Below are 17,577 nucleotides of genomic sequence, written 5' to 3'. Positions count from 1 at the left end.
GGTGTTTGAAGATGTAACATATGCAGATTGCACCCAGTAGCCTCTGGAGGATGGGACAGCCTGCCCTGGTGATGTCTCCCAATGATGTTGTCTGTAAAGGGTTATTGATTGGTGAGCTCTGAATAACCCTTAGGTCAGTGCTCACCACTACTGACTTTCCTGAGAAACCCAATCTGGACTGAATTCTCAGATTCTGTATTTCTTCTTGATAGAGCTCCAATAGCCTGTGTTTCACGTATGCAAGTCTGATCCCTATAGAGTTGTATGTTTAGCTTTTGTTCAATGCTCAGGGGACTGGCAAAAACTCATTTTCCCAAACTTCTAGTTATAATCACTTTGGATTGTTCCACATTAGGTCTTTTTTAGTCTCAGGGGTCTATGTATCTACTGTCACAAATTTTGGGAGAAAACTTTTGGGATCTCAGCAGTCATGTGTCTTGGATCCCTAGTACCAAGAACTATCTGAATGTGGAATGTGTAATGTAACCATTTTAGGGACAGGGCTTTCCCCTGGCATCTTCTGATTTAGCCCTTGGAGAAACTGTTTTATTGTATTAAAACCTCCACATCTGTATATTCTGAGATACAAAGGGAAAAATACACAACGTCAGATTTTTGTTTTACATCTTAATTTCAACTTCTTGCCCAGTTTCTAGGCCTTTGAATCCTTCTTAGTTCTAGAAATGACACAGTAGTTATCCTTGGGGTGGAGGATTTGGTGGTGGTCAAGGTGAAGAAACAGTTTCTGGAGTTGAAAGAAGCTGTTGTTGAGAATAGGCTTTATACTTTATAGTGAGGTTGATCTTAGAAAAATGTCCTCAATGGCTTATTTATTTATTTTGTAAAATTAAGAGTACCCACCTCCCAGGATGGAAGTAAAGATTAAAAGTTATCATTGCTCAATCCCCTAGTTCATAGGATGAAGGCTCATGACTGACTTTAGAATAAAGGAAGCAAGGCATGAAGAGAGCCCACAGAAGCTCTGATCACTCAATGTCCTTTGACTTTCATGACCAAGTTCTTATTTGAGGTTCAGTAAGATTATTGCTCATTTCTTTTTGTTTGTTTCTGGCTTCTTGAGCTTGCCCTTCTTGGTAAAGATAAGCCATGGTTTTTGGAGTCATCCTCATTTTCATGAGCTTCTCGGATACCTTGTTTGAAACATCACCTCTACCCAAGTTACAGTTGTTCCCCAATGGCAGGAACTGTTCTGTGCTTAACCAACTATGTGTCAAGTGTCAGCAAGGTGCCTGGCATATGGGACGGAGCCAGGGGATGTGTTTTGAGTGAATGGATTCGTCTAAGTCTTGTTGCTCCTCAAAGTGAGTCTGAAAGGCAACCAACTAAAGAAAGAAGAAATGTAGGACTTCTTGATAACCTAAGGCCATAACATCCACCAGTACGAAGACTCAGTTTCTTCCCTGGATAGGGAAGGCTGGTTGAGTCTTAACCCAAGTGAGAACCATTGTCATCACAGGGGTTAGTCCTCCTGCTACACCACTGACCAACAGGAAAGTTTGTGTCTCCAGAGTGGACATATCCATAAAGAGGCCAAACCCAGTCAAGGTCTAAGCATCTGATGGCTATAACTTTGCTTCTTTGAAAAATAATAAAAAGCTTCTGACCTCCCACCAACAGCCAACCTGATTTCAAAGAGCCAAGAGGCATCTCAGATTCGTCAACATTCCTTTAATGAGCTGAGAAACTTTTCATGGTAAACTCAGCAGCTGAGTAACAGGATGATGGCACCACAACAGGTAGATAATCAAGGCAGGAGGTCAAAGCATTGGAGCCAACACCCACCCAGGATGTGGTATAAAAGAGCTGGGAGGAGAGGAGGCTTCAGTCTCAGTGGCTTAGACTTCCCAGCTGATCTGAAGCTCCTGTGCAGCCTCAGCACAACACCATGACCTCTTCCTACAGCAGTTCCTCATGCCCTCTGGGATGCACCATGGCTCCTGGAGCAAGAAATGTCTCTGTCTCTCCCATTGACGTTGGGTGCCAGCCTAGGGCAGAGGCCAACATTGCCCCCATGTGCCTTTTGGCCAATGTGGCACATGCCAACCGAGTCCGTGTGGGGTCCACTCCCCTGGGCCGCCCCAGCCTCTGTCTGCCCCCTACCTGCCACACTGCTTGTCCCTTGCCAGGGACCTGCCACATTCCTGGCAACATAGGAATCTGTGGGGCCTATGGCGAAAACACCCTGAATGGCCACGAGAAGGAGACCATGCAGTTCCTGAATGACCGCCTGGCCAACTACCTGGAGAAGGTGCGCCAGCTGGAGCAGGAGAACGCGGAGCTGGAGGCCACACTCCTCGAGAGGAGCAAGTGCCATGAGTCCACCGTGTGCCCCGACTACCAGTCCTACTTCCGCACCATTGAGGAGCTCCAACAGAAGGTGAGGTGTGGGATCACCTGGGCATGCTGGGTCTGAGATGGCAGAAGGCATGACAGGAGGAATCCATGTAAGGCTCCGAGAGCTTTGGGTTCTTGGTTTCTCTTGGACATGAGCATAGACACCACACGTGGAGAGGAAGCCTAGGGCATGATGCTTTGTGTGTGAACCGTCTTCCTGTTCTCCTCAGATCCTGTGCAGCAAGGCCGAGAATGCCAGGCTGATTGTACAAATTGACAATGCCAAGCTGGCTGCCGATGACTTTAGGATCAAGTAAGTCAGGCGGAGGAGGGCCAGGGTGACTCCTTCCCCATCCTCCATCCCGATGCCCAAATACTTGTTGAGTGAGGGAATCATTGTCCTTTCTTCCTTGCTAGATTCTCCACAGTAAAATTTTCATTACGATCAAAGCTGATGGAAGATGGAAGGGAAAACTCCTCATTAATCCAAGCATATATGTTTGTCCTCCTTCATTTATTTCCCTAAAATGGAGGATAAGGCAGCCTGAGTTCATTAACCAGGAGCAAAATGAGGTGATTTCAAGGATGAACTGAGCAAGACAGCCATTGGGTTTCATATGTAAGTCAGAGGAGTTACTTACAGTTGAGTCTTTGTCCAGATTTAATTATGGAGCCCTAAGGTACCAGGTATAAGGTACCTATGCAAAAATGAGAGAGGGGAAGACAGCTGAAAGCAAGGGATAAGGAGCCGCAGATCACGATCAGGCACCTGGCTATTGCTTATCTTTCGTAACTGACAGCCCCTGCAACGGCATGAGCGGTTGGACTAGATCCCAAGATGCATGATCTTAGGCAAGTCAGTTGATCTTCCTGAACTACAGCTGCCACAGAATACAATGGCAAAAATGTATATTGTACAATGTAGTGTTGTGATTGCTTCATTAGACCACGAGCTCTTTGAGAAGAGGGGCTGTGTCTAATTCACCTTTGAGGCCAGAGGGCTAAACAGAGTGAATAAATGAGGATCCAAGGTGGTGTGGGAGGTAGGAAGCCAGTGAAACCAACAGGAGCTCTCGGGAGCATTCTTTTTGACCCTGTACCTCCTGTGACGGAAGGCTGGAGAGTGAGCGCTCCCTGCGCCAGCTGGTGGAGGCGGACAAGTGTGGGACGCAGAAGCTCCTGGATGACGCGACCCTGGCCAAGGCCGACCTGGAGGCCCAGCAGGAGTCCCTGAAGGAGGAGCAGCTCTCCCTCAAGAGCAACCACGAGCAGGTGTGGCCCCGGCTCAAACTCCTGGGGAGGGCGCTGGGCAGACAGGGGAGCTCCCCGGCCCCAGGGCTCTCGGAGCATTGCCTGGGTTTAGCTGGCATCAGGATGCAGGGCTGAGGTGGGTCTGAGGGTCCAGAGGGCCTCTGTGGAAAGTGCAGACATGCCTTGGGCATGAGGAAGGTGTCCAGGTGGGCTCTCCCGAATGCACTCTGGGCAAGACTTTCCCATTTGCTTGTGTGTGGGACTCCCCTCCTACTGCTTGCCAGGGATGGGGTCCTGGTGCTGTCTGCTCCATCAAAGGCCCTTTCCTCATGCAGGCTGTCTGTCCCTTCCTCCCTTCTGCAGGAAGTAAAGATTCTGAGGAGTCAGCTGGGGGAGAAGCTCCGGATCGAGCTGGACATTGAGCCCACCATTGACCTGAACAGGGTGCTGGGGGAGATGCGGGCTCAGTACGAGGCCATGTTGGAGACCAACCGCCAGGACGTGGAACAGTGGTTCCAAGCCCAGGTGAGCAGGGGGGTACAGAATAAGGGGGTACTTGGCCTCTATCTGGGCAGGGAGGTGACCGTGTCTCTCTGTGCTCCAGTCTGAAGGCATCAGCCTGCAGGACATGTCCTGTTCTGAGGAGCTGCAGTGCTGCCAGTCGGAGATCCTGGAGCTGAGATGCACAGTGAATGCCCTGGAGGTGGAGCGCCAAGCCCAGCACACCTTGGTACGTGTCCTTCACCCTCACTGCACTGCAAATGCCCTGTGCCATGGCCAAGTAGCATTTTATTTTGGAGGTCTCACTACCCAGGTTTCTCCCACCTGTTATCACCATCAAAATTTGGGGCATGTAGCAGTTTCCCTGGGGGCCTTGCATATTTTATCCCCTTATTTCCCACTACAGAAGGACTGTCTGCAGAACTCCCTGTGTGAAGCCGAGGACCGCTTTGGCACGGAGCTGGCCCAGATGCAGAGCCTCATCAGCAACGTGGAGGAGCAGCTGTCCGAGATCCGGGCCGACCTGGAGCGGCAGAACCAGGAGTACCAGGTGCTGCTGGATGTGAAGACCCGGCTGGAGAATGAGATTGCCACGTACCGGAACCTTCTGGAGAGCGAGGATTGCAAGTACGTGTGATCTGGGCAATTCCTGGCCAAATTATTTACTCAATTCTGATGAGGTCCTCAGGGCAGCAGAAGGGCTGTCTCTACATAGAATGAGGCTCTCTGTGCACTCCTTTTCAGTGAGTCATTGCCCTGTCCTGTACACTCCACGTGGTTGACAGAGTGAAGGGAATGACCACTCACTTAGAGGACATTTACCAGGTCTCCACGGGGGCTGCTTGGGGTAGCCATGGACTGATGAGAGTAGACACAGGGTCGCTGCTCAAACAGGAGATATGTCTATAGATCCAGCAGATTTTTGGACTTGCTTTTCTTTTCTTAAATTCTTCCTAGCAATTTTTATTCTATAGGATAACTTTAATCATGGAAGGCATTTTAGAAACCACTTGTCTAGTCTAACCCTGGAGGTGCTCACTAGGTGCTAATGGTCACAGGGTCCAGCTGGGTCCATGTTCGGTTGTTTTGCAGTGGGGACCCCTTCCTCATGTCCCCACATGGCACTGAGACCCCATTCATTTCTTGCCTCTCACTTCTCTCACCTTGTTGTCTCTCTGCAGACTCCCCTGCAATCCGTGCTCCACGCCTCCCTCCTGTACGACTGCCCCCTGTGCTCCTCGCCCAAGCTGTGGCCTCTGCACCACCTGTGGGCCCACCTGTGGAGTCAGCGCCACCGGAAGCCGATTCTGAATTCCGGTGGACCCGCAGGGGCTGGCTAAGGCGAGGGATACCCAAAGAGAGATGCTTGTTATACCTTTAGAAAATCTGGCTTCTAACTTTCTGTATGTATAGGCCTGTCCAAAGGCTGTGAGATACCAGGGACAGTGGAATCTTGATGGAAATCCTTTCTTTCCTGCTCTTGGTTTTCCCAGGTGAGCTCTATGCCCTCAGTGGCTGGACTGCAGCCACCCATGGCGGCTCAGAATATCTGGATTGGAGAGGCATAAGGTTGAAAAGCATTTTGGAGTACGAACACGGCATGATTTAAAATTGCACTTGCACTTCAAGAACACCAACTTTAACTTGAAGTTTGTATAGTTTATGACAAAGGAAGTGAAGAACAGACTTCACTGTCTGAGATTTCTCACATTTCTTGGGTTGTTTCTAACATTGGCAGCCTGGATTATGGCCCCAGGGAGAGGGAAATAGAACCAGAATTGTACCTGACCCTGTCTTTTCTAATTCCCTTCTCCTATGCTCCTGCCTCCCTACCTTGGAAGCTGATTAAGTGGAAACTTTCCTTGTATCAAATCCTGAGTTTTCTCTACTTCAGGGTTTCTAGCTTTGACAAAGGACCAGGCTTGCCTTTTCTGTGGCAACACAGCCTCTTACGTATGGCTTCCATAGCTTCTTGCTATGTGAAAGGAACTTTCAGTTTAAGAAATTTCTCTTTTTTTCTCTATAAATTCTGACTCTCAAGACTTGTCTGGCTATAACCCCTGTCCCTGTCTAATTCTCCCAGTCTAAAATCTGAACAATGACTTCATTTTTTTCTAGTATTTTCTCCTGAAGTATTGAAACCTATTGATTTAATGGGTAGAGATTTGCTAAGTATGATGTGCTTCCACCTCTTCTCTTCATACTCTCTACTTTCCTTACCACAATTCAGCCACACTGGCCTTTCTGTTCCTTGGACATGCCTGGAGACCTGTCCCTGCTCTTCCTTCTCTCTGGGGTGCTCTTCTCCCTCCTTATAAATGTTCAGGTCAGTGGAAATGTTCCTTCCTCTGAGAGCTCCTGCTTGGCCACCAGCCTAAAGGACTCACAACCCTGGCACTCTGTCCTGCTCATTAGCACCTCCAACAGCTGAACTTGCCTCTGTATCTATTGTTTTCCCAATCAAAATGCTTACCCAAGATTAGCAATTGTTCATTGCTGCATCCCCAGAGCCTAGCCCACTGCTTGGTACATAATAGATGCTTAATAAATATCTGTTGAAAGAACGAACACGTCTAGTCCTGACTTTATCTCTGACTCGTTGTGGGGTTTTTGAATCATCACTTCACATGCCTAAGCCTCAGCAATTTTTTTCCTGAGCTAAAATAGGGATAATGTTGTTGTTCATACTTATATCCCAGATCTGTCATGGATTCTAAGATAACAGAAATAAAAATACCCTGAAAAGGAGAAAGCACACAAAGAAACCTCACCCGGAGCCAGTATTGATTGTATAATGTTTAAGGAGTGCAGGGACTGACCCACATGGCCAGGTTTAAGGGCCACCCATGACCTCAGGCTTCTTCTTATGGGCAGGTAAATAAATTTCCTCTAGCATCTAAATTTAATCAGAAACAAAATGGTGCACATAACAACTTGCTTCCCAGAGCAAACTGTATTTGAGTATTTGCATTAGGCCAAAGAATGAGAAAACTTTGCTTTGAGGGGCAGAACCTTCTAAGCAACTCCTTTCTATTGAGTCCATCCAAGGAGAGAGGACCCACTTTCATGGGTGGTCTTGTTTCCATTTTTCCCCTTTGGGTTCACCAGGGTTAAAGTGATGGGAGAACACACCTCAGTCTTGTGAGGCACTCAGTAATTCCAAGGGCCATTATGATCCCTGCAGAACTTTAATTTGGAGACTTGAGGGGAATGCAGATTAGGCCCATTTGTGGTCCTGCTTTCTGAATGTGATTACCAGCTATTTTTCGTTGGAAAAATAGCTCGAAGTTTAGCCTCACTCCTCATCACATCTTGTAGCTTCGTCGGAGAAAAGGCAACCGGGGAAATGGAGAAGTGACATGGACCGCTGATGTCAGAGTAAAGGCATGGTTCAAGCCAGCCTCCTTTTCCTAGGGAAGGAACTGTCTGGTTGCATTTGGGGGCTTCAGCTTGCCGTACTAAATGTGGGCCTGGTGGTAAGGCGTGTCTTTCTGGAAGACCCTTTCGTGCTACCATGCCATTTTGTCTGAAGCTAATTGACTAGGCTATGTTACGAAGCAATAATAGGAATCTTTCAGGGAACTGGCTTTTTTTTTTTCTCTCCTTCATGATCTGAGCTAAAAAGCTCCTTCTACAGGGGTGACTTTTTCTGAGAAGAGAAGCAAATGAACGTGGGACCTGTTGTGTTGATGTGCCCCTTGGAGATGCTGCTTTTTAGGGAAGAGTCTCCTGCTTCAGGCCAGCCTCAGCCTCCTGACTGTACCTTGGTAGATTTATTTTTATTTTATTTTTTTTTGCTCCTCTCACACTTTAGTGAGGAATTTGACCGCAATTCTAGTATAAAGGTTTCTTGCCTTACTACGAAAAGCAGCATCTACATCACCTGGAGACTGCTTTTGCGGTCTCTCTCTTTGATTGTTAAAATAAACATTTGAAAGTAACTGCATAGTTTTCAAATGGAGTTTTATAGAGCAGTGGTTTCCTCCTGCCTGGTGTTAAAGGCCATCTCCTCCCTCTGAGAACAGAGTGCCGCACTACAGCACTCTTGTAGGGAGACATCATAACCGCTTCTAAGAGATGAAGTTCACAGAGGTTAAATAACTTGACTGAAGATATGCATTTAGCAAGTGTTTGAGCCAGGACTTGGACCTAGATTGCTCTGGCTGCAAATCAACTCTTACTGTATCACATCACCTGAGTATCTCACCTGTGTTCCTTCAAGTGGCTCTGAGCTGCCTTTTAAAGGGAGATCCTGCAATGTGAGCCTTGGATGCCCGTGTTTCTCAGGGTCACCGACACAGTGTGATTTGGAAAGGAGACAGATGTGGGTTTGTTTAGCACAAGACTTATAGAAGGACAGTTATAAAAGTCAGTTTCCTGAACCAGCTACCCTATCCTGAGCTCATTGCTACCCAACTGTTGCTAAGGGCTTTGTCTGTGTTGAACATTTCAAGGGTCAATATCAGTGTCTGAGAAGGGTTAAACACTGGCTATTGAAGGCACAGTGTGTCATTAGCAGAGAAGAGCTCTTCCCAGTGATGTAAAACCAAATGAGCCGGCCCTTCTCTTTCCAGAGATTGCCAGCGCGAGTGGTGGGATGAAGCAGTTATGGGCTTTAAGGCAGCCAGACAGCCAATGTATATAATTCTCTTCTTTTCATAAAAGGACATAGGTTAAATGCAAAGTCAAATGTGATCTGCCTTTGAATGTTCTGTAGGACTTTTCATATAAATAAATTTTTAAATGAAAACAAGTCTTGCCTTAATTCTGACTTGATTTAGCACCACGGAGTTTAGAAGTCAGGGACTTTGTATCATTGGTGCAACATGCTATGGTTTGGCTTTATACTATGTCTATTCATGTATGCATGCAGGCATTCCCTCAGCACACAGTTACTGAGTTATCACCATGTACCGGATACTGTGAAGGATAATACTGAGTATGATTTGCTCCAGCGCTGAGCTCATTTAGCCACTTCTGTTTTTATTGATTGAGTGCTTTGTTATGTCAGGTGATGTACTGGGAATTATAGAGATGAACAAGACAAAAGCAGTAAGACAAAATTCCTGCTTCCAAGGGACTTCCAAGAACACTAACAACAGAATGAAGAAGGTTACATCAAGGTAAACTAAAGGTCAATGTGAGTAGAGAGAAGAGGAATTGATTGAATGCTCAGTGAAGCTGGAGAAAGCTTCCCCTTGAAGGCATCTCTTGAGCTGAGAAATATAAACTCTCGGGTAGACTTGACCTTCAGAACCTTTCAAAATCAGAGTATTCAATGCTACTGGATTTTTTTTTTTTTGAGATGGAGTATTTCTCTGTTGCCCAGGTTGGAGTGCAGCAACGCTACCTTGGCTCACTGTAACCTCCACCTCCCGAGTTCCAGCAATTCTCCTGCGTCAACCTTCGGAGTAGCTGGGACTACAGGCATGTGCCACCATGCTGAGCTAACTTCTGTATTTTAGTAGAGATAGGGTTTTGCTACTACTACTACTACTTCTACTGCTACATGTTGGCCAGGCTGGTCTTGAACACCTGACAGGTGATCTGCCTGCCTCAGCCTCCCAAACTGCTGGCATTACAAGTGTGAGCCACCAGGCCCAGCCACAATACTATTGTATTTTTAATGAAGAAAATGAAACAGGGTTGTCAGTATTTCCCTATTTTACTGCGCATAATTCATGAAGTGGGCCAAATAAATAGTTCTACAATGGCTTATTCAGAATTTAATATTTTCCCTAATTCCTAAATCATTCACTCTTCAAGTTCCCAGGATTGTGCTTTTCTCCTTTCTATTAACTGCACCTTTGCCCCATGATCATCCACAGCTTAACACCCATAGGAAATGGTCCCTTGAAAGACACAGAGGAATGGACTGAGGGGACATTGAGGGGAAATCCATAGGCTGAAGGAGGCACAAAACAGTAGAGATGGTTCCTGGCCTAACACCCCAAGGATTTCTATAGGGTACTCTTATACTTTTTATCCTTATACTTCTGTCTATGTAAGTATGTCTATAGGATAAATTCCTATAGGCGGAAATTATTGGTCAATAGTGTATGAGTGGGCACGGTGGTTCACACCTGTTATCCCAGCACTTTGGGAGGCCGAGGCGGGTGGATCATGAGGTCAGGAGATCGAGACCATCCAGGCCAACATGGTGAAACCCCGTCTCTACAAAAAACACAAAAATTAGCTGGGCCTGGTAACGTGTGCCTGCAGTCCTAGCTACTCAGGAGGCTGAGGCAGGAGAATTGCTTGAACCCGGGAGGTGAAGGTTGCAGTGAGCCGAGATCATACCACTGCACCCTAGCCTGGCAATAGAGTGAGATTTCGTCTCAAAAAAAAAAAAAAAGCATTTGTAATTTTAACAGATACTGCTGAACTATTTTGTAAGGAGGTTGCACAACTTATTCTCCCCCTCAACAGTGTATGAAAGTGCATGTTTTCTATATTTTGCTACAATCATGACATTAATCTACTTTGTTTTATTTTACTTTATCATAGAAAGAACACCTAACATGAGAGCTACCTTCTTAATAAAACTTTAGGTGTACAATAAATTACTGTGGACTCTGGGTATAATGCAGTATGGTGGATCTCCAGGCCTTGCTCATCTTGCTTGACTGGAACTTTATGTTCATTGATTAGTAACTTTCCATTTCCCCTTTTCCCACAGCCTCTGGAAACCACCATTCCACTCTTTGATTCTATGAATTTGCCTATTTTAAATACCTTGTATAAGCAGAATTATGCAGTATTTGTCTTTCTGTGACGGGCTTATTTCATTTAGCATAATGTCTTCAGGGTTGAATCTGACTATTTTAGATACCTCATATAAGCAGAATCATGCAGTATTTGTCTTTCTGTGATTGGCTTATTTCATTTAGCATAACATCTTCGAGGTTTATTCACGTTGCATATTGCAGAATTTCCTCCTTTTTAAAGGCTGAATGGAATTCCAGTGTTTGCACATACCAATTTCTTTTTCTATTTATCTGTCAACGGACATTTAGGTTGTTTCCACATTCTGGCTGTTGTGACTCCTGCTGCAATGACCACAGGAGTGTTAACATCTCTTTGAGATCCCGATTTCAATTCTTTTGGACAAATACCCAGAAGTGGGATTGTTGGATCATATGGTAATTCTAGTTTTAATTCTTTGAGGAATCTTCATACTGTTTTCCATAGTGGCTGCGTCATTTTGCATTTTCCCAACAGTGTGCAATGGTTCCAACTCCTCTATATCCTCACCAATACTTGTTGCCGTTTTTTTTTTTTTGATAGTAGCCATCCTGAGTGGTGTGAAGTGATGTCTCATGGCTTTGATTTGCATTTCCCTTATGGCTAGTGACTTTGAGCATTTTTTCATATACCTGATGGCCATTTGTATGTCTACTTTAGAGAAATGTCTATAGAAGTCCTTAACCCGTTTTTAAATTAAAAAAATTTTTTTTAATTTTTTACAGTTGAGTTGTAGGACTTCTTTATATATTTTGGAGGCTAACCCTTTATCAGATGTATGATTTACAACTCTTTCTCCCATTCAGTAGGTTGTATTTTTACTCTGTTATTTCTTTTGCTGTGCAAAAGCTTTTTAGTAAGACTCAACTTCTAATCTTTGCTAACTTAAATAAGTAAAAAATAAGTAATTTAATAAGCATTTTTGAATTATGAATGGTGTAAGCATGTAAACACACCAGTAAAATCCATTAAAAAACACAACACTTATTTAGTGCTTACCATGTACTCTGTGCTAGACACTATTTTATGTGATTTACAGGTATGATTTTTTTAAAACTTAAATCCATTAGCTAGGTGCTACTGTCACTCCATTGTGCATAAGCAGAATTTGAGGCACAGAGAGATCAAGTCACCAGCCCAAGTTCACACAGCTAATAAATGATAGAGCCAGAATCTGAACCCAGGCAGGCTGGATCCAAAATTCATTGTCTTAAACCTCTACTGTGCTGCATTAAAGGATTTTGTAATAGGTCTTGGTATGAGGTAAATAAGGGGAAATGTCCTGCCTTAGCATGTATATAAAGAAACTCTAGGATCAGGGAACAAAGGGGAGGGGAAATGAAGATCACTTTTTCAGTATTTAGTCTCTGATGACCTTAAGACCTGGGATAAGAATAAAGCAAACTAGGCAGGGCGCCGTGGCTCACTCCTGTAATCCCAGCACTTTGGGAGGCCGAGGTGGGTGGATTACCTGAGGTCAGGAGTTGGAGACCAGCCTGGCTAACATGGTGAAACTCCATCTCTGCTAAAAATACAAAAAATTAGCCGGGTGTGGTGGCATATGCCTGTAATCCCAGCTATTCAGGAGGTGGAGGCAGGAGAATCTCTTGAATCCAGGAGGCGGAGGTTGCAGTGAGCCAAGATCAGACCACTGCTCTCTAGCATGGGCAACAAGAGCAAAACTCCATCTAAAAAAAAAAAAAAAAAAAGAATAAAGCAGAATAATAATTTAAAAAATACTTAAAATTAAACCAAAGTTTCCCAAGTAACTAGATTTTAAAATCCTATTTAATAGAAAATTATCTGGGCCTGGTGACTTTTTTTTTTTTTTCAAAGCCTACTGAGGTGGACTTTTGAGATGATAAAGGTGTTTCGGGGTATCCTTCCTCAGACTCTGGTTTCACCCAGCAAGTCTGAGAGCCTCGCAGGCACGGTGGTATCAGGACACACCGCTGGTCGTGGTTTGCAGATGTTTTCCCGGCATTATTCACATCAGGATGTGGTATGTGGGCAGCCCCTGTTTCCTTAGGTGTCTTCAGAATTTTTCCTCTGCAGCTGGAGCAGGTAGTTGCAGATTAGACTCACACCCTGTGGGCCACCCAGTGCCTCGGCTTCTCTCTCACTCAGAGATGCGTCAGAACGGTCAGACTCAGAGATGCGTCTGCACCGTGGCACCAAGTGATGCTCTTCTGAACCCAGCGTTTCCCCTCTGTCTGAAGACAGATTACAGCTCAAAATCTTTCACTCCTGAAGAAAGAAGAGGAGGCCCCTGTGAAGGAAGGCAGGCTGCAGGACTACCTCTCTTCTCTCTTCATCTCTGATACTTCCCTTCACGCAACGTGGCATACATGCTTGTTTTCAGGGGCCAGGAACTCTTTTTAAAAAGGAGCAAGAGGGCCGGGCACGGTGGCTCACGCTTGTAATCCCAGCACTTTGGGAGGCTGAGGTGGGTGGATCACGAGGTCAGGAGTTCGAGACTAGCCTGGCCAACACGGTGAAACCCCCTCTCTACTAAAAATACAAAAATTCGCTGGGTGTGGTGGCGGATGCCTGTAATCCCAGCTACTAAGGAGGCTGAGGCAGGAGAATTGTTTGAACCCGGGAGGTGGAGGTTGCAGTGAGCCGAGATCGTGCCATTGCATTGCACTGCAGCCTGGGTGATAGGGCGAGACTCTGCCTCAAAAAAAAAAAAAAAAAAAAGAGCAAGAGGAGGCTCATCTGATCATCTGTGATGTCAAGGATGGGTTCCTTCCCACCTACACAGCTGAGTACATCCCAGACTCCTGCCTCATGCCTTCCACCTACTGCCCGTTCCTTTGAGACCAAAGACAATCAGAAGAGCCCTCCGCTTTACAAAGGACTAGGCAGTGTCTATGTCATTATGCAAAATGGACCATGCAGAGCCCAAGCCAGAGACACAAATCAAGCTTTGGAGAGGCATGTCAGGATGCAAAGGATGCAAAGCTTCGGCTGTGATGCTTAAGAATTAAGAAGTGTCATATGTTCTGAGACAGAAGGAACCATGATTTTAGCCAATGGGATAAAATGCTGCCAGAGGATAGGGTCAAGAGAGGGTTCCTATTTAGCAAATCAAAGGGAGCAATTTTAATGCTTCAATTCTCTGGATTATAGTGATGCTATGCGTTGAGGCGGAAGATAGGAACAAAGGGGTCTTTGAAGATGGAAAATGCAGATTGCACCCAGAGGCCTCTGAGGGATGGCCTGGCAGGGAGAGGCCCTCTAACGATTGCCCCAGTAAAGAATGAGTCATGGCTGACCTCAGGGCCGCTGGAGCCACTGCTGACCCAGAGTGGGTTTTCCTCTTGGGAAGAATTCCAGACCCCTTATTTCTCCTTGAGAGAATTCCAAGAGCCCAGGCTTCATCAACACCATCATCCCCTGACTCCCTTGTGGTTTTCATGGGGATGCTTGTTCAACTTTTTCTCAGAGCAAAGATGTATTTATGCTCTTTAAAAATATATGCACACGGTTTTATATGTAATGCGGCATCACACCTTGTAGGGCATTTACTCTTATTTTATACATTCAGATATGTTTTTTTTTTTTTTTTTTTTTTGAAACACTTCTTAAGGCTACACAACAGGACAGAGAAAAATAAACAGGAACATATTCAACAATTACAAAACATGATATGATAAAGAATATAAAGTACTAGTTTCCTTTCAATATTTCAAAAGATACGTATATAAACTTTAAAAAAAATGCTCAACATCACTAATGATCAGGGAAATGCAAATCAGGATCACAATGCGATACAACCTTACTCCTGCAAGAATGGCCATAATCAAAAAATCAAAAAACAATAGATGTTGGCATGGATGTGGTGATCAGGGGACACTTCTACACTGCTGGTGGGAATGTAAACTAGTACCCCCACTATGGAAAGCAGTGTGGAGATTCCTTAAAGAACTAAAAGTAGAACTATCATTTGATCCAGCAATCCCACTACTGGGTACCTACTCAGAGGAAAAGAAGTCATTACGCGAAAAAGTTACTTGCACACACACATTTGTAGCAGCACAATTCACAATTGCAAAATCGCAGAACCAACCCAAATGCCCATCCATCAGTGAGTGGATAAAGAAACTGTGGGCCGGACACAGTGGCTCACACCTGTAATCCCAGCACTTTGGGAGGCCAAGGCGGGTGGATCACCTGAGGTCAGGAGTCCAAGACCAGCCTGGCCAACATGGTGAAACCCCTTCTGTACTAAAAATGCAAAAATTAGCCGGGCATGGTGGCGGCACCTGTAATCCCAGCTACTCGGGAAGCTAAAGCAGGAGAATCTCTTGAACCTCGGAGGTGGAGGTTGCAGTGAGCCGAGATGGTGCCACTGCACTCCAGCCTGGGTTACAAGAGTGAAGCTCTACCTAAAAAAAAAAAAAAAAAAAAAAAAAGAAAGAAACTGTGGTACACATATATGATGAAATACTACTCAGCCATAAAAAGGATGAATTAATGGCATTTGCAGTGACCTGGATGAGATTGGAGACTATTATTCTAAGTGAAGTAACTCAAGAATGGAAAACCAAACATCATATATTCTCAGTGATATGTGGGAGCTAAGCTATGAGGATGCAAAGGCATAAGAATGATACAATGGACTTTGGGGACTTGGGGGGAAGGGAGCGGGTGAGGGTTAAAAGACTACAAATAGGATGCAGTGTATACTGCTTGGCTGATGGGCGCACCAAAATCTCACAAATCACCTCCAAAGAACTTACTCATGTAACCCACCTGCACCCCAATACTTACGGAAAAAAACCCCACCACTTACGGAAAAAATACCACCTGTACCCCAAGAACTTACGGAAAAAAAACTAAACTTTTTTTTTATAAGTAACATCACAGATGCTCACATCTTCACATGCTTTTAAGTATTATTTGTACTCAGTGTAAGGCTATTATCATTTTTCATAGATAAAGTTTTTTTTAAGCTGTGTAACAATGCAATTTATAATCCATTCAAATAAATTCAACCCCAAAGTTTTTGCTTCCCAGCATTAAGACCTGCGCCCATCCGTCTTCTAAGATTTTCTAAAACTTGTATTTCAGGGGAAAAAAGTGTAGCTGAAGGGAATGCATATTTGATGCATATTTGGCTACACTATTTCTGTTTACTGTATTTTGCTTCCCATTTTATGTCTAAATCCTATTATTTTCATTTAAAATCTTAATGATGGCTCATTTCCAGTATGTCAATTTCAAAGGCTTAAGGTTTTGCTACTAGTATCAGCCATTTACTTTCCCACTAACTGGGTTTTTTTTTTTTTTTTTTTTTTAAGAGGTTATTTATACTCTTTTAGAGCTTGTCCCATGGTCCTTCTGGTTTCCCTCTACCACTTGGGAGGGATGACTCCTGGCCACACCCCCATTGGTTGACTTGTTCTCCAGCTCTACTGGAAATCTCTGGGATTTGGGATATACAGCCAGAATGTTTCTGTCAATGACAGACCACATATACGGGCGGCGACAGACCACATATACGGGTGGTGGTCCCACAAGATTATAATGATGCTGAAAATTCCTATTCTCTAGTGATGTGGAAGTGGTTATAATGCTGTAGTGCAATGTATTACCTTTTCTATGTTTAGATACACAAATACTATCGTGTTAATAATAGTTGCCTATGATACTCAGTACAGCAACATTCTGTACTGGTTTGTAGCCAGGCGCTATAGGCTGTACTATACAGTCTAGGTGTGTAGTAGGCTCTACCATCTAGGTTTGTGTGAGTTCACCCTATAATATTTCCACAATGAAGAAATATCCTAACGATGCATTTCTCAGAATGCACCCTGTCTTAAATGATGCATATGTTACAAACTAGTGTAACTTTTTTTTTTCTTTTTTGAGACAAAGTTTCACTATTGTTGCTCAGGCTGGAGTGCAATGAATGGCACAATCTTGGCTCACAGAAACCTCTGCCTCCCGGGTTCAAGCAATTCTCCTGCCTCAGCCTCCCGAGTAGCTGGGATTACAGGCCATGTACCACCATGCCCGGCTAATTTTGTATTTTTAGTAGAGACCGGGTTTCTCCATGTTGGTCATGCTGGTCTCAAACTCCTGACCTCAGGTGATCTGCCCGCCTTGGCCTCCCAAAGTCTAGGGATTACAGGTATGAGCCACCGTGCCTGGCCTAGCTTAACTTTTTAATGTGCATTTTCTTGTCCTCACTGCCATAGTACTTAAATCTTTTCCTTTGCTGGAACACAAAGACCTTCAGTAATTTTCTTTTCACCACACTTTCTCGTCCAGTAACTAAGCCCCTTCTTGCCCTCCCCTTAGGCCCAGCACTGGCGGGGCAATGACAGAGTTGTTCTCACAGGGGGCCATGGTGAAGTGAAAAGAGAAGGGGCCTAGCAGACATGAGGCTGAATCGAGCCTTTGCCGGTTCACTAACTGTCAATCAGAAAATGTACAAATGTACTTCACTCTAGTTTTCTCATCTGTACATTGAGGCAATGAGTAACCACCTCATAGGTGGTAAGGGTTAGATAGGAAAGAACACAGTAGAATGCCTAGCACACCTAAGTACTCAATCAATGTTAGTTCTGGAACTTTTGTTTGAATACTGCTTGAGCTCTGTGCCCAATCTCCCTTTCCCGGATCAAATAAGATTTTTCTTTGTTAGTAGTTTCTTTCTAGATACTTCCTTGGCTAGAACTATAGATCCCCTGTCTTTCACTAACTCTTGTTGATCTA

The 17,577-nt window shown here is 44.7% G+C and overlaps 1 protein-coding gene across 1 annotated transcript; it reads left to right on the top strand.

Annotated features, from left to right (window-relative positions):
- The first annotated feature begins 1,844 nt into the window (after positions 1 to 1,844).
- On the top strand, positions 1,845 to 6,675 carry LOC116474817 (keratin, type I cuticular Ha8). Its single transcript, XM_032163590.2, has 7 exons — positions 1,845 to 2,398; positions 2,586 to 2,668; positions 3,471 to 3,627; positions 3,970 to 4,131; positions 4,211 to 4,336; positions 4,514 to 4,734; positions 5,289 to 6,675. Exons 1-7 carry the CDS (start codon positions 1,907 to 1,909, stop codon positions 5,416 to 5,418), a joined length of 1,371 nt encoding a protein of 456 aa, XP_032019481.1. The 5' UTR covers positions 1,845 to 1,906; the 3' UTR covers positions 5,419 to 6,675.
- Positions 6,676 to 17,577: the final 10,902 nt, after the last annotated feature.

Source organism: Hylobates moloch, unplaced genomic scaffold, assembly GCF_009828535.3.
Source record: "Hylobates moloch isolate HMO894 unplaced genomic scaffold, HMol_V3 SCAFFOLD_10, whole genome shotgun sequence".
In the NCBI taxonomy this organism is placed as follows: Eukaryota; Metazoa; Chordata; class Mammalia; order Primates; family Hylobatidae; genus Hylobates; species Hylobates moloch.
Note: the sequence above shows the minus strand (reverse complement) of the source record. Positions and strands in the feature narration are given on the sequence as shown.

Excerpts from the sequence above, each read along its gene's own strand:
- LOC116474817 (XM_032163590.2), top strand. The coding sequence starts at position 1,907 with ATGACCTCTTCCTACAGCAGTTCCTCATGCCCTCTGGGATGCACCATG. Across the intron at positions 2,669-3,470 it reads GCCGATGACTTTAGGATCAA|GCTGGAGAGTGAGCGCTCCC; the intron begins GTAAGTCAGGCG and ends CTGTGACGGAAG. Across the intron at positions 4,735-5,288 it reads CTGGAGAGCGAGGATTGCAA|ACTCCCCTGCAATCCGTGCT; the intron begins GTACGTGTGATC and ends GTCTCTCTGCAG.